Raw genomic sequence first — 26,604 nt, forward strand, 5'->3', positions numbered from 1 at the left:
CAATGCCACTTGAAAAGTACAATGTGAGCCCTCACTGGGTAGATGTCAGGGGACTGAGAAAATGCATTCTCAAGTATTTCACATTAAGAGGGAATAATGTGTTAATTTATAACTCTTCACCCTATACACTCGGATTATCTATCTGTGTCAGCGATTTGACTTCTTAAATTTATCAAAAACGCACGCAAAGGGAGGCAGCTTCGGCTTCACCACAGGGAAATGGAGATTTAGGAAAAGCCTGTCCTAGGCTTCGACTGCGGTTCATTTTGCTTTCCTATTTGGGCTGAAGTATTGGTGGGGGTGGCAAGGAGGAGTGAGCATCTGATGGAGAGATCTAGGAGGAGGGGGACTCCTGGTCCAGTTACTAACGCAACCAAAGAAAAGGCTTTCTTGGCCCGTGGTTGATTGCATTAGGTACCATCCGTCAAAAGTGACACAGAAGAGAAGGAATAACTTGAATCAGCAACCCGAGCTGCCATCATCAGAATTTACTTTACAGAAACTTACTTAAGTCTCTCAGCACACCCAGCGGAAGAGAAGCTGCTGACAATTGGATTGTAATTAAACAGTACTCGTGCAATGCCACCGGAGTTCCAATAACAGAGCTTATCAAAATAGGAAGGGAAGGGAGGGCTAAGCTTATTTTATTTGGTTCTCTTTGAGACAGGGAGGGGAGATGTGGAGGAACTGATATTACATCCCTGCATTCAGGAGCCTAATGTTCCTTTCCTAAGAAAAACCTATTTTATTAAACATCAAGTTCTTGGCATTGTTTCCTGATTGTTCCTGAGTGTAAATTTAGCTAACTTTTAATATAATGATAGCACAATTTCTAACCTGAGGGAGAGAAGGCTGTTAATATTTTTACTGCCAAAATTAAAGCATTATCAGACTTAAATTTCAAGGTGCAAGAATTGTCAACAAAGGCCAAGTGTGTTAAAATTCTGGAGTAAATAAAAGAGAGTAAGTTTCAAGAAAGTGTTTTAATTAAGATCACACCTTCAAGGATATGAAGGGGGAAAGTGGTTCTACATAAAAAGAATCAAACATAGCCAGATTGTGAGTAACTGTTCTGAGTTTCACTTTAAGATTATTTAAACTACCTGCAGCAGTGTTTTAAACTGTGGGGGTATTTTTATTTGCTACTTGTACAACTGCAACAGAAACAGACATTCTCTTATTTGGGGGACATTCATATGTAAATGAATGCTGATGAATGGAAATGAGATTCTATATATGATGGGCAATGTTCAACACTTAGTTTTTAAAAAGGCAAAGTTACCTCACTCCCTGAAGCTTAAATCCCTTCCCTTCTACAACTGGGCACAGAATGAAAGGAGAGAAAGATGGACTTTCCACCAGTTTCTACTGACTAAACACAGCCTCACAGAGATACTCATGACAGAGAACAAACATTCAATCTTTTGCATCTTTTCTATGGCACACCATTACAGTCATTTTTTATATGAATTATTTGATTAGACACTGAAATTATAAGTAAATAGCCAGAAATATTACAGCTACACTGAGCCAAAGGTTAAAATGTCCAAAATAGTATAATTATTTAATAAATGTTTTATTTCTTTCAAAGGAGATAATTAATAAGGAATTTCCTAGGTCAAGACCATAGATTACCCTTTCCTTTTTCATAAAATCTTAGAAGACAATATATCCTCTGCACAGTAAGTTTACAATGGGAAAGAATAGTATTGTGTGTATTTCAAGGTCTTCTATGCCCTGAGATTAGGATTTGTCCTATCTCAGGTTTTTGCATGAATTACCATTACTGTCTGTCCCATCCAAGCTACCCGACTTAAACTATCTATTCTTATCATTATGGTTACCATTAATCCCATTCTCGCCTTCCTCCTCCCCCGCCACACTCACCTAAGGGGTTAAAAGACTTCAGTACATTTGTGACTTGTCAGTGACATATAATACCCAGGTCCTTCATGCAATCAACTTTTACTTGACATGTATTTGCTCATCACAGGACCCGCATTACTACTGGGAAAATGAAGAAAAACCTAAATTAACACTTGACATTCAATATGGTCAAGTCCTTAATTGGCTGGGCTTCCTGAGAAAGCAATTTTCTATTCCCCAAACTGTTCGCGTGTCATGTGTGGAGTGCAGCTCTTGGCCATCACTGCTGTCCCTCGCTCCCTCTAATGAGAGCAGATGAATTAGTGCTACGTGACACGATTTGAACAGGGCTTCCTCCTCCCCTCCCCCCAGTCTTTCTCTTATACCAGTGACAGCTGTGTGGCAAGGGAAAGAAAGGAAGAGAAATTCAAGAGCAAAGAATCCTGTAAAGGATGATCTTTTTTTTTTTTTTAAATGAACCTTAAATGTCTTGTTGAAACTCCAGAACAACAGGATCATTTAATTGTGGAGGTGGGTAAGGGGGTTGTTACAAAGATCAGGGGAATTATCTGGCTATGGTTGATTTGGGTTGTATTAACTTCCAGCATGTTTCTTCCATTCCTGGCTAGTTGCAGTATTAGATTGCACTGGTCTAATTAAAATGGAATTTACATCCACTTTAAAATGTTTTTTAAAGGTCTGGAGAATGGGTCAACTAGAAAAAAAATATGAACAGCATGAAATGATTATTATTCTAAGATAAACATACCTCTAGGGTAAACAAAAAGAAAGTCCTTTCAACAAATGTTTAGGTCATGAAGAGCTCGCAACATAAAACTGTGTCACTATATCTGTTTTCAAATATTGTTCATTCTCTGAACTTAATGCTAACCATTCCATTTTAAATCATTTTGTTTAGTGTCTTTGATTATCGAATTACTGGAACAAAAAAATTATTTGAACACTGTTTTATCCCATTATTTTGAAGAGGGAATATATTCTACTTTAGCTGTGTTTATCAAGCTCCGTAAGAAACAACTGAATGAATGCATGAAAGGAAGGCAGGACAAAACCTGCTCTATTCAAAGATACTAAAAGGTAAATTAAAGGGATTTCTCTGAGTGTTCACTTATTCATTTTGAAACCAAAGAGGAAGTCATTTTAAATGCCTAAACTGCTTAACCAATCCGATTAGGACCAAACAACTTGGGGAGGGAAGAGTATGTGGCACATCACACTTTGGGGAAAGCTGGGTAGCCTCAAGTATATGCATAAGTGAAAATAACCAGTAAAAGTCACTAGCACCTTAGCACTTTGGGTCTTTACTCATTTTTATTTAAATGGGAACTAAGGCAAAGATGCTACTTGTGTACCAGAAATTATATCAAGATTATACTGGAGCCACAAAATCAATGTAAGCATGCAAAATATAAAACTATTTTTAGTATCATTTCCCCTGCCTCAAATAATTAGCTTGATTATTTATTAACTATGCCTATGTAATTTTGAATATCATTTAATATTTCAGTAAGTAAATGTGAATATATGATGAAACCCACTTTTGTACTATGTTTAAGGTTAAAACCTGAAACCAAAAAGCTATTTCCACATTTTATACTTGTGTAAAAAAACATGAAAGGAAATGAAGTTTTATAAGGTGTTTTTTTTCCTTAAAAAAAAAGTCAATTTATAACATGATATTAAGTATTGTTACACTAACAGAAGAAAAATTATACCTACCATAAGGAAGCTTCGGGACGCTTTGAATTTTCAGATTTGTTAGAATATTATTTGTTCCAGACAATATGAAAACTCTAAAACATGAGTGTAACTTAGAAGTATTTTCACCGAAACAAAACAATACAATGGATACACACTCTGCATATGATTCCCTCCTACGACCAAAGCACTGATATTTCAAGTATCGTTAGGATCCCTTTTGAAAATACAGTGAGACAGCTTGTGAATGGGCATTCTATCAGGTGTTTAGAAGAAATAAGTAGATAATTTGGTATTCTGGAAAAGTAACTCAGTCTAATACATCCAGTTAACTGCTACAGTAGCATTATCATCACTGAGCAACAAAGGGCAGTGTGTTCTGCCAATAGCTTTAGAGTGACCTTTGCAATGCTGACTAGTCCGTCAAGTTCCATCTCTGAGATGCAAGGTATAGACAGGGATGGTTTATTAACTGAGGTAGGAACTAAAGACCAGAAGCTTCCAAAAGGGTAGGCATTTCACATTCAGGAAATGGGGGATTCCTTTCCTTAAGAAGAGAAGCAGTGTACCATGAGATCAGGCTAAACAGACTACATTCTTAAAGCTTTAGCCTTCCATGGTGTCCAGAAGCCCAAGCACTGGAACAGCAACAGGATCTTTTTCTCCCTTAGCAACATTGTTAGGTACTGCAGTGAAAATCCAAACGGGCATTGGTAAAAATGGGATCAATGACTTGAGCTCCAGGAATAAAGCTAAAAAAGAATGTTGACATCATCTCAGAGCTTTAAATTGTGATGAGCCCTGCTTTACTTGGGGTAGTTTCCGACCACTGTTAACAGGATGAATCAACAGAATTCAAAAGGGCAGCAACAGTGGGTCAGAAAAATGAATCTGTACTGAACTGAGAAATTTGTTCAAGGATCACCTGTAGAAATCAGCCTTTTTGATTCAAGAAAGGTACTTTTTTGATTTAAGAAAGTTAACTGTGACTATGGCAAAGTGACATGCTTAAACTTGATATTCTCCGAGGGATGAGCAGGCTTTGAAGCTCATAATAAACTTGAAATGGTTCTGTGGAATGTTAAGGCTTAATGTAGATGGTGGGTGCCACTGTCATGCCTACACAAAACTATGTCAACCTGGAAATAACTGCATTAACAGCTCCAGGGTATTTAGAATGGAAGGCTTGCCCTTTTCAAGAATTTTACTTTGAACCATAAGAAGACGCTGCATTAAGTTTCCAACTTGTTTAGCACAGCTAAAATTAAAATACTTATTCTGGTTTAGAAAGGCATAATGTTCGCCACCCACTTAGTTCATGTTACCTTCACATTAGACTTTTTTTTTTAAGTGTAAACACAGCAGAGAGAGAAATGACTGCTTTAAAATAGCCTGGCACATGGAACAATAAATCTATGCATCTAATACAAGGCCCAAATGTTATTTTATAAAAATTAATAGCATCTAAAAAGGCATATTCTTTTACCCTCCGTTCCACCCTTTTTACTTCAGTGCTTCCCTCCCCTTGTATTAAACATTTTATCTAAGTCCCAGCTGAAAGGTTTCTGAAAGTGGTCACAGCTGCATTGATTCTGAACTTCTAGAACATGGCATACCAATGTCATTCTGACAAGCTTACAGATGCTTCGTAACAAGCTGCACCAGTCGCTTGATTTGAAATACCTGACTCACTATAAAACACACTGTTAATCTCTGGTCTTTTCTCCAGTTCAACTGTTCTCTGCAGTTATGGAAGCAAACCAGCAGCTTGCTATGTTTACATCAGAGATGACTCCCTTCTGATTGGTGTCTGATACTGTCCAGTGATGCTGCTCAACAAGACCCTGGACAGAACCTAAGCACACCTAGGCCTCATTTGCAGATCATTTTAACAAGATGTTGTTTCCTGTTCCCACGAAAATCAATAACAGGGTGACCTTCAATTTGAAATTCAAACCAATTAATTACCTGGTTCTGTCGAAAATGTTGGTATCTGATTTGCCTGGAGAATTTCAATTATAAATAGATTATTTCTTTTAAAGAGCCCCCTCAAAAGTTTAGACAAACATTGAAATTCTCATCTTACAGAATATAAATGTTTTATGGAAGCTTGTATAAAATATTGGCCTTGCACAAATTAGTATGGTGAAGTTTTCCCCTTGTGGTCAATCTCCTTCTCATGACATCATAATCAATTGCCTGGTAAATTACAGCAATCCCACAAAGAATCAGAGACAAAAACCCACTGATTAAAGGTGAGATGAAAAGTTTTTTACAGTTGAATTCAGCTTTTCATCTACATCAATGACTGACACAAATCGTGGGATTCTTTTCAGAATCTAGAAATCTCCCTTTCTTCCCCTCTAATTCTAAAATTGTTACTTTCTGTAACTTTTATTAAAATCATTTGACCATTTTTTGTTTTGCTCACATTTTATTTTTCTTTATATGTGCAGGTCATAAGGAGAAAAGCTATACATCAAAACTATCAGCACCAGAAATATATTTACTAAACTTTGTTTTTAATTGTGGAAAAAAAAAAAAAGAATTCAGTTCATCCCAGTGGGGAATTCCCAAGATGAATGATCACATGCAATGAAACTATTATCTTCATCCATTAAAATATTATCTAAAACAGAGGTTTCTATCTGGCAGCCAGTAGGCTGAATAAAGCCTGCAGATGAGTTTTGTTTGGACCACACACTTTAAAAAATATTTGAAAAGGTTGCCAAGATTTAAAAATCAGGAGATTTCACATAAAAATCTGGATTTCTGGATTTCCATTTGAAGAAGAAGAGGAGTCTCAAAACACTGGGCCTGCATTCCCACCTGCCAACAATTGGCTGGAGCTAAGGAGCTGCTACTTCACTGTGGTTGACACAAGAGTTTTCTGGTCCACCACAGTCCCCACCAGACTGACTCCACACATTTAACTTACCTTACCCTCCCTGCACGGCCCTTTTTAGGGAACTCCTGATCTTTTAATATGTCATAGTACTTACTCCACAGAGAGTTTGCAGTTTGTGGAAGAAAAGAGTTATCTAGTAACAGAGATGTAAAAATACGTATGTGGGCTTACACAATGTAAGACAGTGGGTAGACGATTTTATTTAAAACTACAGTTGTTCAATAAAATGTAAGTGCAATGCAAAAGAAACTCATTTTCATAATTAAAATTTTTTAAAAAGCAGATCCAGAACTGATGGTCTGGTCTTACACAGTGGTTCGACAAATATTTACATTGGTTTTAAATCAACCACATTCTTCTCTGCAGCCCAGAAAAGATGCTCATGTCAAACTATTACTCAGATCTACATCCATTTTGTTCGTTCACATGTTAACACTTCTGCACTTCCTTTCTAGAAAGATCGTGTACTTAAGTGAAAACTGACCCTAATGTGAAAATAGAATACATCTTCAAGGTAAATTTTAAAGTCAACATTTAGGATGCATGAACATTATCGGAGCAAATACTCATCTTTACTGGCTCCACATGTACACCACAATCTGACATTTATACTTATATTAAATAGACATTATTGCAGGTTCAAATGACCCCAAAAGTCACGGCAGATTTCCTTAAAAATGATTATTACCTAAAAGCAGATGTCTATGACAAAGTCACCAAGCACTACTTGCTTTTTTCCCTTAACTGAAAGCAAATGCAAGGGGAAAAAATCTTTTAAATATCTCGATTTCTAATCAACCACAACAACACAGCATTTTCTACCTATTAGTGGATTTTTACAAACAAATTAAAAGCACCCTCTTTAGCAGAGGAAAGAAAGTACCTTTCTGCTTCATTCAACTATATTGTAAGAGGCAATCTTGGGTATACTGTGGCTGTATAGAAGTATACTAAATAAGCTATGATCAGACATATTCCAACTTATGCAAATGAGTAAAATTTAAATCAACTTTAGTATAGTGTTTTGAAATTATGTTTCATCATTGGCTCACATTCTTGAAAGATTATTTTTTAATTAGGTGTTTCCTTCCTCAGAGAGAAGCATTTTTCTCCCATTTCCACCTTAAGAAAGAAACCCTTGAACATATGCCAAATTTACTTCACAATCAGACTTTAATCCTCAAATTCTCTTGATTCTTAAAAACTTGAACAACTTTAAGTAAACAGTTCACAAAATCATTATGATCATACTTCATTCCGTGACTCCCAGCTGAGTAGGAAAGGAGAAAATGCCGTAAGTATGAGCTCCATAAATATAGTCCTGGGCCCAGTATCTGAATGACAATATAATATATTCCTTACGGGAAGCATTTTTCCTTAATATCCATTATGTTTGAAATTTGAGCAATCAGAAGCAGACACCTGGAACTTGATTATTAATTTACTTCTCCCACCCCTTTTATACTTCTGTAAGGTGTTTCCTGAAGAGATGATCCTAAGGGATAGCATACATACAAATGTTCACATTACTTTCTTTAAAACAACTTGGTATAATGTAAGACTAAACTTAGTCTCTTTCTTCTTTAATTCTATAGCTCTAGAAAAAACAAAATGAAGTCTCAAATAAATAATGAATAAAATGGCCAAAACAAAAAAAGTTTAAACATGAATTCTTGGAAAAGTGTAATTCATTATATTCATATTGATCTATTTACTATAATATTTTAGAAAGGGAATTTTATGGAAATACACACACACACAAATTAATTCCCATGCAGGATGACCAAAGCTTCAAGATGATCTGCTCAGGTTCACATCATGGCAGCTGACTGGAAAGTAGTTCTAGAAGACTCCTGACTTGTTATTTTTATTTGCACTTTATTGTTTTAAGAGGAAAATTAAAGAGTGAGATAATGAATGTTTAATAATATTTAACCTATGTTCTTTGAATTATGCTCATTTTATTCCTTCCTTATTTCTATTAATCACCAATTTCTAGAAAATGGTATCACAAGCTAGGCTTATGGTAAGGCTCATTTCAGCATCCTGCATTTGTAAAATAAATAAATAAATAGACCAAAAGTACAGGAACACTGGCACATACAGAAAAATGGGTTATCAGAATACTCAAAAGGCAAGCAACTGTCAGTTTATTAAGAAATAATTTAAGATAACTATTTGTACAAGTTAAAATAAGTAACTTATCACTTTTTACCAAAAGGGTGTTTTTAATATAATGAACATCCAAGCCTCTCCAGTCATGAGAAAACCTGGAATATATTATACACGCATGAATGTGGCCCAGAATGCAGGATATGAGATGGGCTTGCTATCAACAGATTAACACTTCATTTTCATTACTCTAATCTCACCACAGGTTGTGAACACTCTTTTTCTTATTTGAACAACAACAGTGTATGAAAAACCAAGCTGACAGGCAGGCAGGGTTCATTAAATGCATAAGGCCTTTATTCCCATAACACATCTCACCTGTATGAAGCCAGGGTTTGGGCTTCCAGTCTGGCTACTGAAACAAGCTTTCCCAGATGTAGGACTTCTCTTCTATCCTTTCTACTTAATTTAAAATAAAAGTCCAAAATAAAGTAAAAATGAAAAAATTATTTTCTACAATAAACTCTGTTTAGTAGATGATAGGATTGGTAACATATTTTAAGATTTATTCAGTCCCATGATTACTTTCCAAAGTTGTCCAAGAAAACAAAACAAAAAAATATCTGGGAAGGGAAATGATGAGACATTAGAGGTCTGAGTCAAAGGTATCTCTCCTCCTAGCTTAGTTCTAACTTATTTTAAAGGAACCATAGTTCCTCACTGGTTGAAAATGACAATAACTCACATCATAATATGAATCAATCTCACTATTTCCCAATGAATAACACTGAACTTCACTAAAAAGCTATGCTGATGGAGCAAAATGGTTACAAAGTATAAGGAATCATTCAAATGAGATTTCTAAAATGTAGAATTCCCTTTTAGGGTGAGCCAACCCACACTCTCACTGCATTTGAGGCAGCCATTAACAATTGCTCAACAAACCTAGAAATAAATCACTTAATTTCCACAACCAACCAGTAGACAGATGCAGACTTTGTGTATGTCTGTGCTCCACATATAAGTGTACTACCATGTGACAATATAGGATTTTTACTATTTTCCATAGCAAGAAAGCAAGTCTTTCCACAAAGTATAGAGCCGGGTTTTGGTTTGGGTTCTTTCTGGTACTCTAATAATACTTATACCTAAAAAAGAAAGAATAAAAGAAAAGTGGTATTAGATAAAGCAGCAGATAACCTAACTGACTTGAGTTAGGTTCTGACAAGAGATCAACAAAGAGAGTGTCTGCAGGCATTCTCACTAAAGGGACACTTCCATGAATACGTTCAGTGTATAATTATTTTCCCATATCTTGTCATGGCCTCCCATCATATCCACTGCCCTCTGGCACTGGAATAGGGCACAGTAGTGGGCAGCTTTCTTTCCCTATGCTTGATTAGGTGACCCAAATAACCATCCTAATGATTTAAGTCAATGAAATCTTTCTTGCTTAAATTATAATGGAAGAAAAAAATTATTAAAACCCTGCCAATGAAGGTTCTCATTTTAATTATTATATTAAGCCAGCTGAAAGTCATTATTTGGGGCATGTAAAATATTCATTATCCTGAAATTTTTATTTTCAAACCCCCACCCAGTTCAGGCACTCTGATCAAAAATGAGTCCTAAAGAACTGTCTAGAGAACAAACAGCCGCTAAAAGACACCTTAATAAAATTGAAAAATTCACGACAGTCACACAAAAGCACAGCAGATACAATACTGAAAGCTGTGTCTTTTCCATATAGAATGACATTTTTTAATCTTGTCAACTTTTAACAATCTCTCTGCCATGTAAGACAATGAGTTAAAATTTATTAAATACAAAATAGTAGTGAACATTCATTGTGTTATGTATATACACTGCGTGTTTTAAATTTCAATTTCATAATGCCACCCATTAATATTAGCTCTGCCATCATCTCGATTCCTTTTTTAAATGTTTCAGGTAGCTCATTAATTAACTGCAGTTTGTCTCAGAGTCGTACCTTCAACCTACTAAAGGAAAACTTGACACGTTTTCCTCCTTCTAAGGAAATGCTCTCTCTTGTGTAGATGGAAGTTTAACTGTACAAAATGATAAATCCAAGAATTGCTTTTGTAAAAAAAAAGAAGAGAAATAGAAAAGCAAAATCTCTTTTCAGTTAAGTACTTTCTTACACAGGCGAAGGATCAAATTGAGCTGCCTTTCAGCGCCTTTGAATGATAAGCCTGGGCCCCTGGTTACACGTTTTTATCACGCCCTTACTTAAAGAACCCTTACATAGCAAAACTCGGGACAGTCCTCCTGTCAGCACTTACACACTGAGGACCACATCTGAGGGTGGCACCTCTTTCCCATAACTCTGCCGAATGATGTATTGGCAAAAAGACGCCTTATTCAATTACTGTTACGTTTCAGGTGCATTTCAATTCTTTCATATTAGGGCAAAAGGAGCCAGTGCAAGTAAGGAGACATTCAGAAAAAGAGAGATGAGGTGAAAGGAGAATAAAGTAAGAAAGAAATCAGGTCTATGGGAACAGGAAGCGGAAGAAAGAACAGACCAACCACGTATTTAGGTCATTAAGTAAATGCTGCCAACCAAATAGAAATGAGATTTAAATCATACCCCCCTCAGCAACACACAAACCCTAAGATAGCAGCAAAATAACAACACAGTTCAAAATTACTGAGTAAATAAGATGTCAGATATGCTCAAGAGAATCAGTGTTTCAATGAGTAACTTCCTACTGTTCAAGATTATTTTCATTTTCTTAACAGAGAGAAATGAAAAACTGATGGGCTTAATTAAAGAAAAACAAAAGGATATTATTTTGTTGTTAAAGGATCAATTCTTTTTTTGTTAATTGAATGATGATTAATAAGCTGAGAATTTGATTTCTAAGCTAGCCGGTTTGAGTAATGCATTGTTTTTCCACAAGCATTTCCATTAAGGAAGGCTCTGTGAATGAAAAACTGATACAGGGCTCCCTCTCTTCTGATCTCTGACTCTGCGGCATGAAATGCTACATAGAGTGTTTAAACAGAATGGCACTGCACGCTGTTCTCACCCAAATGAACTCCGGTCATAAATTTTTCACCTTAGGGTTTGAATGTATAGTATGAAATTTGCTAGACTTCCTACAAGGAATGCACAAAATTAAAAAAAGAATCAATACTTTTATTTTTCCTCTTCTCTAAACTTTCTTTTAAACCTGGGGAAGCAGAAGGCAGCACAGGTCATGCTCAGTGAGATGTGGGTACCTTGGATATCACAGCCCCAGGTATCATTTTGGGGATGTCATAGGCACATATCAAAACTTCTTAGAGCTAGTGTTGCTGAGAACTGTTTTTTCATCTTATTTTTCTCACCTGTTTACTAGTTTATCTTACAGGGGAAAAATTCCCTCTTTTACACAATGCTTTGCTTGTATGCCAGGAGATAAAGACTGTTAATCCTGAATTATGACTCCTTTCCTTTATTTCTCTAAAGCTTAAAAATAGATGTCAAAGTTCCCTGAAAGGGTCTTTGAACTCCCCCTCTCCTCCTCTCCCGGTCCTTCAGTAGATGAAGATCACCAAGCAAAATGTGGAAGCCAGCTGCTTTTCGGGAAATAAAAATGGCATCAGCTTTGGCAGACAGGGGTGAGATCAATCATTTTCTACAATCCTCACACAATCTCCTGACCAAGGCCTAGGGAAGGGTGGTTATGTAGTGGCAAAAACATACCATGAAAGATACGAGAGGGTTTTCACATGGTGAGGAATTCATTCTAGGCGTGTAACAAACCAGGCTCCAAAACCTCACGAGAAAGGAAATCTTGGAACCATTATATTCCATGTTCTTTGGACAGTAACAAGCAAGGAGTCTCAGAGAAAATTTCTCTCACTGAAAAAAATCATCCCATGATTCACTCTTTTCTCCCTACTACCACAAAGTTCCCTAACAATATTGTGTGGGGGGGAAAATAGTTAATTCCTAGATCAATTCAAACACTAAGATTCAAATTATAGACACAAGCTAAAAGCAAATTCCAGTTTCTTCTGTCTTTCCTTTTGATATATACATTCTACTCAAGAGTCCCAAGTTGAGGAAATACCTCCTCAGCTATAGAGTCATTAGCTATTCATGTCTATAAGGAAAATTCTCTCAGAAGCTTTGCAGATTGACAAGGGTAGAGGCCCAATGTAACTTTACGTGAGCGCATGTAATGCATATAAGGTGGGAAGGAAGAAGCACTAGCATTTTTGTTTTTCATTGAAGTGGATTACGCCAGCTCACTATCTGTAACGGTCTGTTCCTTTGGAATCAGCTCCCTGTGTCACAACGACCTGGCAAACTTGAATGCTTTCACTATCACTGGAGTCCTTGCAATCCTGCGTTGGCTGTGACCCATTCACTTTTGCCCCAACTTCTCAGAGATGCCTTACTCAGCATCTAATTAGTTAGGGAGGATTTGCCGCAGCTCTTAACCCTGACACAGGAGTGGGAGTATGTGCTGCTGTGGTAGCCCAAATCTGTCCTGTCACTACATTAATCAGAGTTCCATAAAGGCATGCATGAATAATTGGATTTATCAGTGAATGTTAAGATACACTCATAAATATAATTATAAAAAAATACCTGCAATTATAGATAAGATATCTGCACCTTTAGGGATTTATTTTTCAACTGTGGTTACTTGACTCACCTTAGCAAAAGGCTTAGTAGTTTGCAGATGACAGAAAGATGAGAAAAATAATTTCAAAATGATCACCTACTATGTTCAAATTCATTTAACATATCATATTGAAAATAAACTTGAAATGTGTGGACAGGTTTTTAACATATACCTCATACACATCTGAGAACATGTTTGTGCATGCTTTACCTGCATTAACATGTATATAAATACCATCTATATGACCTACTACTTTTCCATTGCTTCTTCCCCAATGCATTACAAATTAGACAGTATCTGTTAAGTGAAGTCTGCATGCTATACATAGACTTCCACAAGCATCTGTCTCTATGCTACAATTTGTATTTTAACAATTACCCAAATATTCATGTTTTCATGTTACATGATCAGAGTGTATGTTAAGAATTATATTTCAATATACATCTATAGTTAAATCTTCAAAATAAAACCTATTATCATTCAAATTAGAGAGAACTAAATAGGAAGTAGCAGCCTAGTAATTCAACAGGCTGAAATTACATGCCTCCTAATATAATATAAATATTTATTTTAGCATCACAACCATAAGTTTGGTCAATGTAATCCTTTTTTTTTTTTTTTAAGTAAGACATGATCACTAAAACACACCAACTGTAAGAAGAGGAGTAGGAAGGGAGGAGGGAAAAGTGCAGAAACCTAGGGATGGATGATGCCTGGCAATGAAAGTCATTTTCAAAGACCATTAACTATCAGCTGCTTTACTCAGGGCTCTAAATAAGTAAGAATACACATCCTATGTTAAAAGAGCTGTGTACACGAGTGGGATAGAGTTTAGAATAAAAATGTATTGCATGAACTACAAAAAAGAATCAAACCACAATATATAATTAGGCATCTGACTTCTAAGAAAAATGGTATATATGCCTTTTAAGCTCTTAGTGAGTAAACTCTCAAATTATTTAGGGCAGAGGAGTAAGAAGTCAGACAAAAACCACCACTTCCAATTTAAAGTATAGATTCAACAAAATGAAACTCTGTTTGCCTATATGAATAGAAAGAACTGAGACTACTGGGAGAAAAATTCATACCAAACATGCTTTTAAATGGATGCCAGCAATGTTATTATATATTTCTCACAATATATTTTATTTATCATTTCTCTGAAATGAGCTAGATTTTATATTAGTAAGAAAGTTTGCTTTACTCTGTCATATCTCTGGTGAGCAGATGCTCTGGTATTAATGTAAATCGTTGATTTAATTTTTAGCTTTCTTGGTTTGCCCCTCACCTATCTAGGAAATTATTTCTCTGGTGATAACTAACACATCATACTAATGAGAGAATCTAATGCACAATAGAAAAAATGTCACTATTAATAATATTTGCATGAAGTTAAATAAAGCAACTGTAAGAGAATGTCAGACAGTGTTCTTTAATAAGACACAGTTTCACAATGAAATTATGTTGTTAATTGTGTTACATCATGGGTGAATCCTAAATTACTACATAATGATGCACACAGTCATTTATAATTCTAACTTAGTATTTCACTCATGTCTGAAAAGAGACCTTATTAAGGAATCTACATTTTATTTGAAAAGGTTAAATATACCTCACCAATAATTAAAGGAAAATGCCTCTAGTAATGTAAACGTGTAAAACGTGGGCTATAGCCATTTACCTGTTATGGTTTCATTTCTGAAAAGATTTAAAAATATATTAGACTATTGCATCCCTTAAGGTACCTACAAAGAATTTTATATGCTAGTCTCTCAAATACACAAAACATTTTAGAAAAATCACCTTTAAAAACCTGTGGTTTACTAAAAAAAATAAAACTTCCAAAATCAGGCCTTATTTTGTTTTTAACAAAAACTTCATGAGGATAAAATGGGCAAAATAATGTTCTGGACTCTAGGAGATTAACAGAGAAGATGAGTAAAGGGTTTCTGGTCATTCTCGGCCTGTCACTGATCAAAGTAACCCAAGTAAGTACTCCCTTTACCAAAGTCAAGAGTCATGCCCTTTAAGGTTATCAAATATTAGTTTGTATGAAAAAAAATCATCCCTTTTGAAAAATCATAATTAAATATGGGAGGAAAATGTAGAGAGGCAGAAAAATGCACTCGAATTGTTGTATCTCGAACTTTAGAAAAACATACTTAATTCTACCAAATCTAAACTGGCTTCATATTTTGTGGTATCTTTTTGTTAGTATTAGACAGGCTGATAGATTTACGTATAAGCAGATTCAACTTCACTCATACAGAAAACAAGTATTTTATATCTCTACTTCCTAATTTACCTATAAAAGACATAAACCTAGATTATTAAATTTCAGTATTCATGAGACATTTCCGACAAGTTGTTCTGTAGTTAAATAATACTGATGGTGAATTCCCAATAACTCAGTTTTGATACCTACTAGTCAGTCTTCTCTAATATTTAATGAAATGATCAGGTAAATCTTATAGTTTTTATGTTATTATAGAAAACTTTGAAATAAAAAATATACCCCAAATTTTTATTTCATGAGCTAAATCAGTTTTTTTCTTAGAAATTAAAATAATTGTAATAGAAAAAATATTTTTAATGCCTTAGCAGTGAGATACACAGAATTCTACATACTTGATTAAACTGGACAAACTTTTACCTGTAGTAAGACAAAAGCTGACTAATGTTTTATATTGAAACTAGTATTACAGGAAAACTGTTGGCTTCAAGAGATATCATTTTAAGAAAAATGTCTTTCTTGCACATGCACACACATACATACACACACACACACTCTGAATCAGCATTGCTGATGAACTATAAGTAAGGAAAATAAACATATTAAACATATACAGCACATATACTTTTTAGATTTACACATAGTTTGAATCTAAGTTTACACAATATTTATACAAACTAAAATGTCATCCTGAAGGAGAAAAGAAAAAAAACATGTAAACTCATACCCTCTCTTAACATGCTTTCCAAAAATGCATAGGAGTTAAACATTTAGTAACCATGACAGAAAAAGAGGGGGGAGTTGTTAACTACATCAAAACCAAAAAATAAAATATAAAATATAGTTAAATCACAACATTTTTTAAATTGTGAATTTCTCCCTTTATTATGCTACTGTTTAGTAAATAGTATAATTAATATTGCAGTTTTATATAGCATCATTATGCATAAATTATTTCCCTATATTTCTACTCTGTTTATGTAGTCACTGAAGCTCACTATGACACATACATACACACAGGTAAACACAAAATAGACCTTTATATACCCACAGAGTCAAATAGCTGGATCAAAGACATCATAACAGCTTAGTTGTACAAGTTTCTCTGAGTGATTTCAAATTATTTTCCTAATTCTGATCCATCATTTATATAATTTACTTTTATTTGTTTTTTTAAGCTAAAATGTTTTCCACAACTTAATGTCTCCTTAGATTCAAATCTACTTGAAAATGGGCTAGTGCCAAAGAAGCAATCTAACACCATCTATGTGGTTCAATAGCCATTTATCAATTGATCATTATCTCTATCTGGTTTTATTAACTCTTTTCTAGCTAGAGGGAGACCTAAACCAATCTTCCCTTCCAAAACACACACACATACACACAGCCTTGACCGCCACTAACTCACGCAAAACCCTGACGGTAACATCTAATTTTTAAAGCGTGGCACAAGTTATTTATTCCTAAGGTCAGTGAAAAAATACTCTCTGTTTCAACCATGAACAGAGCCACCCAGACAGGAACATGCCTCAGAAACACAACTCTCAAAGCACACTGCAATGACAAGGAGTATCTCTGGGAGGAAATGAACTTAACTTGCAAGAATGAGCAACTTGCACATAAAGAGTTGCTTATTGGGTTTATGTTGATTGCATTTAAACCCCAGCTTACTGTATCAGCAGTAATCAGGGTCCCTCTACAGGATATGTCAAAATACACCTTATTCAAATGCATTTATCCTATCTAGAATAGTGTGATAAAACTGTTTGCTAGCTAAATGGTACAAAACCCTGGTTCTGAGCACATTCTTCTGCAGATGTATTTCTAAACTTGTAGTAGTTTATAGCCTAGCAAATTGTTTTCTTTCCTTCATTATCAATACCTTAAAAAAATCTAAATTAAGTCAATAAAGTAATCCTCATGAACTCTTACAAACAAAACAGGTTGTTGTTTTTTTAAAGAAAGCAGCTGTAGTTTTTTAAATGAGTGAAACAATATCCATTTCTTAACCGTCATCTGCTTAAAAACCAAGTATTTGTCAGTAATACTTTAGTGCTGTGTGGATGATAATATCACACTAACTCTTGCTTTGTGTAAAGGGTTTGGTGCAGGCTTTGGAAAAGCAAGACGTGTCTAGGAGGGAGGCACCAGGGAACTTCCCTCCCTCGCTTGAGCACAGTCCAAGATGAAAGTTTCTGGGTTGTTTCCCTTTGCTTCCTCTCACCCTCGCTCCCCCTCGGAGCCGCAGAGCCAGCAATTGTGCAAGAGGAGCGGAGCGCGCAGGGCGCGTATCACCGAGCGCATGGTACAAGCCGTCGGCTCCGGTGATTAATTATCAGTAGCCGCTGGCCTCGCACTAACACCTAGGCTTTCCCGGCAGAGCCAGCATACCCAGCCGCTGCCAGCGCGGCCCGGACGGAGGAGCGGCTCTGGGGAGGACGCCGAGGCTGCTCCCGAGTGTGAGTGCGCCGGCCGGCAGGCGGGCGGGCGTGCGGAGCCGGAGCCGGAGCCGGAGCGGGAGCCGGCGGGGTGCGCAGGGGCTAGCGGAGGCGGGCGGGCAGCGGGCGGCGGGCGGAGGAGCTGGGACCGGCCGGCACAGCCCGCCACGCATGCCGCCTCCTCCGGCGACCCTGGGTGCTGGCAGAGATTCCTGCACAGCCTCCTGTCCTCAGGTCGGAGTCCGAGCTGCTTCCAGCCCCTGGAAGTCAGTTGGGCTGTACGGAGGGGCTCCTACATTTTATCACTGTTTGTTTGGAGAACCTCCTCTGATAGTAGACACTTTGATGAAGTGATTAATACAGATAGATACATTTGTTGGGTGGTGGCTTTAAAAAATGTTTTTTAACAGAAAACAAAGAAATAAATTGTCTTCTCATGACCCAGGTTGTACTGTGAAACTTTGCAGCAAATGCCTTTAATTTCTTTTACTTCAGTATCCTTTCCCCTTTTTCTTTTAAGGAGCCCTTAGGGAAACCATGAAGTAACCCTGCACATTCCAGTAACACAGTTATGACAAAACAGAACCCAACTATGAAGTGATCAAATTTTTTTAAATGTTAAGAAAGAAAAACAGCAGAAACAAAAGTGCACATAACAATTCAAGATTTCTTTTAAAAAAATGAAAGTAACTTACCTGTTGGGACATTCTGAATAAAAGGTTAGTATCAGCGTTTTGCCATGTCCCCATGAACCCTGGTTCAGCCGCAGTCGTTCTGGTTCCGAACTGCATGGAGTTGTCAGTACAGGAGTCTCTTAAAGTCAAGTCTCTTGCCCTCTTTGGCTCTCTGTCTCTCTGTGTCTCTCTTTCTCTCACATCCACTTCTGCCTCTTCTGACTGAAAAGTGAAGGTGGATTTTTTGAGCCTCTTGGCAGCCAGTAGCAGGAGTGTAGTGTAGTTAAGAAGCTGGCTGAACTGTGCATTTCATTTGGGAAGGGGGAGATTTGGGGGAGGGAGGGGGTCAGAGCTTCTTTCGCACCTTCTGCACAGATACCCCTATCATTTATGCATAGATTGTGACTCCCCGAGCTTGCCTTTGCTCAGTTTAACAGCTGCCTGTCAGGTGTGCAGGCAGCACTGGAGACCCAACCATCAGCTTCAAACTCTCAGCCACTGCATGTCATTGGATAGCAGAGCTAGGAGTCAACTGCACTGTTCCACTGTCAGGCACCAAATGACACCCTGCACTAACCCCTCTCCAGACACACAGATAGATACACGCTTCTGCACTCTCCAAGCAGCACCACAATCACAGACCAACGGACGGGGCGAGGAGAAGCTGGGGCCCTTCCCAGGAAATTTTCCCCAACAATGCTTTCAGGTATAACATACAGTATCTGACATCAGTCTTTGCTTTAACATTTATAAATTGCTATGCTTAAACATTTTTTTTTCTAGTTATACTGGAAGAAAGAAAAATATTCAAATGTAAGAGAATGTAAAGTTGGCTCAGTTATTGTCTAAATGTTAACTCCTAGAAGTCATGTAGTATATGTTGGGCTATTTATAACCACATATAAACTCCTAGAGAAAATAATATACATAAGGACATAACTTTACACTCTAAGAAGTAAATAAATAAACCTAGCAATTTTTTTTAACATGGAAGATGCACAGTAAACATCTGCAAAATACATAAATGTATACTACTTAATATCCAGTTCCTCAGGTCATTCATTAATTACTAAATTGAATGTTAAGTAATAAGAAATCGAATGACAAAGGGAAAAAGTATACCTTTTCTTAAAGCTCAAAAGTAGAGAAAAGTCCTTTGTGAAAGTTCCTGGATGAAGCATCTACAATATCCTTTCAAATAATAAAAAAGAAAAAGATGAAGGAAAAAATCCTGTCCCATTTCAGACAAAAAGTAATGAATATAAAAAAACTCCATTTTTCATTCAAGATCTCTATGGAAAATTCTATAACGTTTTCCTGCCTGATGAAATATAACCTCGATAGCATGTCATATTTTTAATTAAACCAGTTTTTAAAAGAAAACATCTATTTATTAGATAGTATTTATCTACCTTATTTATGGAAAAGCAGTACTGAACAAAATGCACTGTACATAAACAGTAACTTCCAAATGGAAAGCTAAATTCATGTCATCTCATAAAAGTAGTCAGCAGGAAAAAGCCATCCTTCCTAAACTTAAAATGTAAGGAACATTAATCTTCAACCACCTACAAATATCGAGGACAAATGTACCACTCTCTTTGCTCCTTCTTAACTGAAGAATAACAATAAACCTTACTCTCTGAAACAACAAAAGAAACAGAAAAGAGCTTCAATGGCAGCTCTGTGTCATTAGTGGACAATGAGAAAAGATGAGAAAACGTACACTATGTTGACACAAATGTGCCTTCCCCTCTAGAACCGACATCTCCTGAAAGCTTTTCTGTTAAACTTCCCTCCGGTTCACCACCATTAAGCACAAAAAAGTCTCAAAAGCAGCAAATTCAATATCTGAGAAGAAGCAAACAAGAACCCAAAGAATTGTTGCCTTAAAATATATTAAGTCCACCTGTGGTCAATAAAAATATTCTTGAGGGGGGAGGGCAGGAAAAGACCCTATGGTCAATTGTCAACAGTGACTGTACCTTTACAGCTAGCTATTACCCACTTAAACTCCCTCTAAAATTTGCTAGCCTCTTGATTTCTGAAGTGGCACTCAGTGCCTCAGTCAAGCTGCCTGCTCAGCTCCTGACCTTCCCACTAATGGCTGTTATTTGTGGGAGGCTTAAGGACACTGTCAATAGCATGCTTCCTCCTCACTCCTCTCAGGCTCTGTTGTATCGCTTTGCCTGCGTGTTCTCTCTCGCCTGCCTCTTGCTCTCTCAAGTTCCCCCTCCTCTCCCTTCACTCCCTCTTCCTCTTCCTCCAGCCCCCACCCCTTCTTTCTTTCAGTCCAGCAGTCCTCTTCTTTCCCTGCTATCCTCACCCCAACCACCTCCCTCCCTCCCTCCCTCCCTCCCTCCCTCCCTCCCTCCTCTCTCTCTCTCTCTCTCTCTCTCTCTCTCTCACACACACACACACACACACATACAAACACAAAAATCAACTGGCATGCAGCAGCAAGCACCTGCAGTAATAGACTCTTTTATTAAAACTGTTATTCTGCAAGACTTGAAATTCCCCGTGGACCGGGCCATGTCAAAGCCGATATAATTAACTAGAGGCTCAGCAACGGATCAATTACCAGACAAGCAAGTGATAGTGAAATCAATGAAAGATCATCAGCCACATTATCAGTGTTGCAACTCATTAGGGCAAAACTGAGAAATGTGCTCAAAGCGAGCCCAAGCAAGGTGGCATTACAAAACAAAGGGCTAATTTGGAGACCCTGCTGTGAACAATCTGTAACAGAATTAGCCTTTTTTCCCCCTAAACTGCACAGCTCCGTAACTAAATGTGACAGACTGAGAGAAGCAGTTTATTAAGACACCAACCCCAAGTTTATTTAGTTCATAAACTCTCTCCTAAAAAATCAATACAGTCTGTACAGGGTTATTAGGCTGACTAGCTAATACATCCAAATCTAGTCTGCTCCGCCATCAGTCTTCTGACAAAATGCTATCTAGCATAGGCAAACTGAGCTATTTCAGATATCAATGTCTGAGGTTGCTCTAGATGAAACAGGTCTGCAGTGTAACTAGTACCTGCATATTACTGTCAAGGCACAGCCTCAAAATCACAGGGGTATCTTTCCAATGTTCAAAATATTTTTTCACATCAAATCTATAATCATATGACACTGCACCTGCTAAATGGATTTGATCAAAGAAAAATTTAACTAGTTTGTATGACTAGTTTACAAACATAACAAGCTTTTTACAATATGACACAACAACAAAATATACCTACGAGACACAAAAATGATTTCTGAGTTTGTCCACTGGCTCTATAATCTGCAGATTATGAAACTATATGGAATCATTTGTATTAAAGTTATTTAAAACGGGTTGGGGGTGGAGGCAGGTGTCACTTCCATAGTAATTGCTTTTTTGCTGCCCTGATTTTATGTATTTCAGGTTAAAGAACTGCAAATACTAAAGGCTGTGTGTTGGCTTTCCCACATTTAGTGAGAGATGTACCATAGAAATTAAGGAGTACATCAACTATGTCTAAATGGCGCCCAGGTTATTAAAGACCCTATGGCAATGTGAATACCTCCACCACTTCATCACAATACATAGCAGAAACACACAGAAATTAAAAAACTCACATGCAGTTTACTGTGTTAAAATGCACTGGAGAGCGGAAGAAAAAAAAATTTTTTGACAGTGATTTCTAATGTTTATGATGTTTAACATTTAAAATGTATTTTCACAGAACTTCAATAAAATCCAATTTATAGATTGCTGTAAATAAATATTTCCCCCTAACTTTTGAGCTGATGCCTTACAAAGCATTTCATAGTACAGGTTGAGTAATCTGTAAAAAAAGTTAGACATGTGTATTCTAAACTTATACTATAGATGCCAATGTTCTGGATAATAATTAAAAGTTGTAATTACAGAGAAATTTTTAAAAAATCTTTCTGCATATAACTACATACTGTGCATGTGCCCTCAATAAGATCCAATTAGTTGCAAAGAATTTGCATTTCAGTTTGTGTGGGATAACAAGACTATAGGGAGGCACAATGCAATTCCACCAGCAGAGTAAGAGTGTGTTCTTCCTTGTTAGCTCTGTAAGCAATAATTCCCACAACTGACTGTTTAAAATGTTACTGATCTTTTCATTATTTGGGTATTGAGGTGAGTTTAGGTTTTCCCCTTCACTAAAAAAAAAAAAAAAAAAAAAGTGACATGTTGGTTCAAATATCAGCCTCAATGAATACCTGAAGGAACAAATAAGCAAAGGATTTTGTTTTGCGTGTATGTTTGTGGTATTGTTTTTGTTTTGGGTGGGGGAGATATTCCATATTTTTTGTACTTATTCATTATATTTATGAATTTCTTTAAAAGCACATTTCTTTTTTAAAATACATTCCATAACTGGGGATAGGGAAACCTCACTGGGATAGTTATATGTAAATATAAGGTTTGGTGATAAAGGCATGTATTTAGCACACTGAGAAAGTACTCAAGAATTTTCATGTTTTTTCTAGCTACACTTCCAATAATGTAAACCCTAAGCAAATATAAAATAAATGTATAATTTATATACACAGTTTAACAGGCATCTCGAGGACTTCTGCTGGTTCGTGGAACAATACCTGTAATTCCCTGGGTTCAGTTCAGCAGCTGTTAACAGATTCTGTAATCTGTAATGACAGTAAACTGGCCTTTGCTCTTCTTTTATTCACTATTCATTTTCAAGGCTTGGTTAAGTACAGAGCTGGGTTAAAGATCAGTGGTTTTTCATGTGACACACACTGGTATTCATCTAATGGCTTGTCAAGACAAAACTGTCCCTGTTCTTGCCAAAATAAAAATGACGCTCCACATCGCATGACAATCAGCACTTCCTAATGGCAAAACAACTCGAGCTTTTGTGATTCACTTATTTTATAGAAAAATTTTTAATAACTGGCTCTCTAATCCTAATGTGGAATTAGGCTGTCATTCACAAAAGAGATTTTTAAAAATGTTTTAGCCACTCTTAACTCTAAAGCAACATGTAAAGTAGTTGATCAAATTAGACTTTATTGTATAAAAATAATGCTGAAGCTACAGATTTGTATGGCATTAAGGTATATAATTTAATATATGCAAATTATGCAGAAGTAGCAGGGTAGGCCCAGTCACAGGTAGGGGGAACCAGTTGAGGAAATGTCATTTTTTTTTAGAACAAAGTATGGGGCTTGCTTTGCAACATCTGTTGGGCTGCGTGCAATATTAACAGATGTCTGAAGTGGAAAAAGGAAAAAGAATTAATAAAGGAAACCTCCTCTGGACAGATAATCCGCCAAAATTTCCATATTCCTGAGGGGGAAAAAAGTTGACAGCAGCCTTTTACCCTTGTGAAACCTGCCATCTCTACTTTATTGTATAAAGTTTTGTTTTCTACTTGAAGTTAAGGGGAAACATTTTTGACTCACTATAAAGAAGAAAATAAAGAAAAAGTAAAACTAACAATAATTTCAATTGAGGTTTTCCCTGGTGAATAATCATATCATAATCTAAGCTGCCTGTTTTCCCTTGAGTCACATATGTAATTTGATGGGAGGACAGTGAAAAGTTCATCCCCCAAAAAACACTCAAGAAGATGAAATAAAACTGTACTGTGCCTTCACGCTTTTGGGGAAAGGAAGGAAGGAAGATTTAAAAGAAGCTCTTAAGATGAGTTCTGACAGGAATACATCTCCACACATTAAGGTGCTCATCGTCCCAATTAGGATTCACCTATCATTTATACCTAAATCCTTGCACTCTCCACTGGCTCCAAATTTCCTTCTATTATCACCCTTGTAAGGTATGAAGCACCTCTCTTTCAACAGTCAAGGGTTCCACAGCAGTGTAGTCTGATAATCATGAAGAAAACTTTTGGATTATACTAGCTGTATCCCTGTATTTAAATTTTAAGACAACTGAAAAACTTTTCTTAGTTAACAATTCCCACTCGTGTTTCCATTTATTAGATGATGTAGGCCAACCTGAATGTAGCCGCCTTTAATCCAGATTAAAAAAACAATGCATGCATGCCAACCACTGAAGTAAACTATGCACCTGTATTCTTCTATAAATCTTCCTCTTGGGAGACATCTACACTGTTGGTTATTCTCCAAAAACTTAGGACATAAATTTGGGTTAACAGCTCATGGATTAACTAATTCAAAATGCAGTTAAGGACCTTGACACATTCAAATGAAGGGAAAAAATTGTGTTGTCCTCTCTGATTGCCACTCTCAATCATTGGTCCCTCTCTGCTCTATTAGCATCTGTGTTAAAACTGTACATTACTTCATATTTACAACTATACCTTATCCAGATGACTCTGGCAGTGGGCTGAGGGCATTTCAACATACAGAAATATCAACCAAAATAGCCTGAAGATTTCAGGGGACAAGATCAGGGCCCAAGTTGTCAACAAGACATGCAAGCATACCTTTGGTTTTGCATTAGTTTGTTTTTGCCAAAGAAAAATGCTCTGGTGTTTACTTACATGGATTCTCCCATTAGAACACATGAAAAAAATTAAAAATAGAAATAACTGCCATACCACAAAAAAAAAAAAAATTCATCACCTGCACTGAGAGAGAAAACTTGGGCACTGAAAACATCATTGTGTGACCTCAAACTAAAGGCAGAAAACAGGCCTCCTAAAATAAGGTATGAATAGGATGCAGGTTTGAATCACTTTAAACAACTATACAAACATCTCCATAAGCAAATACTACCTAAAAGCTTCATCTTTCTTTCTTTCTTTTTTTTTTTTTAAATATATCTTTATTGATTTCAGAGAGAGGAAAGGAGAGGAAGAGAGAGAGACAGAAATATCAATGATGAGAGAGTCATTGATCGAGCCCGCAACCCGGGCATGTGCCCTGACCGGGGATCGAACCCAGATCACCTGGATCCCAGGTAGACGCTCAACCGCTGAGCCACGCCCGGCCGGGCCATCTTCCTATGGCAAAAAGGAGAAACCACCCTGGTTGACACTTATCTCTGTACCAGCTGGAACAATCAATGTGATATAGCCTCTGCTGACAGCCTGATCAGGGGCTCAGTTTCAGAGAAACACATCAAGGACCTATCCAAATGCCATAATCCCTTGATATACCACAAAAAATAAAAATAAAGATTTGGGTAGGGTGTGGGAACTGAGGTAGTTTATACAATGTTAGGGAAATGATGAATCCTTAGAATCAAGACATTTGCAGAGACAAAAGCATCCGAGGTCAGCATGAATCTGGAGCCTCCACAAGATCAAACATTTTACGTATCCAGTTTTGGTTTAAAAAGAGAAAAGTGACTTTATTCATCTTCTCTCAGGGATAAATGGTGACAATGGCTTCTTCTACCATAACCTAAAGATAGCGTTTTATGAGAAAATCTTCAAGAGGAAAAGAACCAGTGATATGTTTCCTTAAATGAATATCAAAAATAGACTGGGAAGCATACATGGGGAATTAAGTTTGTATGACCATGAAGAGCTGCAAAGATTGTAAACATAGTATTAATTTCTTTATTTACTTCCTTCTAAAGTCTGCAGACTGAGAACCCTGCAGCTCCAGTGAAAATGTCATAATAATAGTTTAAATTACTGTCAAGAAGAAAGATTGAGATTCACAGACACCTAGAAAATCCAACACTGCTTTTAGAATTATCACGGGGGGGGGGGGAAGCAACTTTATTGATGGTACCCCCTTATATGAAATTCACAGACCTAAAAAATAAATCTGAAAAGTGCAATAATACCAGTATACTTAGTTTCAAAATCTCTGGAAAACCACAGAGACTATTTTATATACATACATATTTTAATGGAAAAATGTTGAAACAAAGCAAATCTGAATGAACTTGGAGAGTGTTTTCCAAATTAAGAAAACCAGAAGATGCCAGAAACTCATTAACAGCAAGTTAAAAATGGAAAGAATTAACAGGTGGCTTAGGTCTGAATAGTAATAATGATCTTGGGTGGGGAGTAGTGGCTGCAAGAGGCACAAGGAAAGCTTCTG

At 36.7% G+C, this 26,604-nt stretch overlaps 1 protein-coding gene across 17 annotated transcripts in view; it reads right to left on the reverse strand.

The window, feature by feature from the left end:
- Positions 1-26,604, reverse strand: part of BNC2 (basonuclin zinc finger protein 2) — a 402,482-nt gene that overhangs the window by 256,125 nt on the left and 119,753 nt on the right. For 14 of the 17 annotated variants that reach the window (XM_081151986.1, XM_081152001.1, XM_081152000.1 and 11 more), the window contains one exon: positions 18,615-18,815. The exons of 2 other annotated variants lie outside the window; for them this stretch is intronic. In XM_081151986.1, coding sequence (XP_081008112.1) covers positions 18,615-18,815 — 201 coding nt within the window. Of the gene's footprint in view, positions 1-18,614; positions 18,816-19,715; positions 19,781-26,604 lie in introns of those variants that run through there. One more of the 17 variants, XM_081151984.1, reaches the window with a different exon arrangement.

This window comes from Miniopterus schreibersii (genome assembly GCF_964146895.1).
Source record: "Miniopterus schreibersii genome assembly, chromosome: 11".
NCBI lineage: Eukaryota > Metazoa > Chordata > Mammalia > Chiroptera > Miniopteridae > Miniopterus > Miniopterus schreibersii.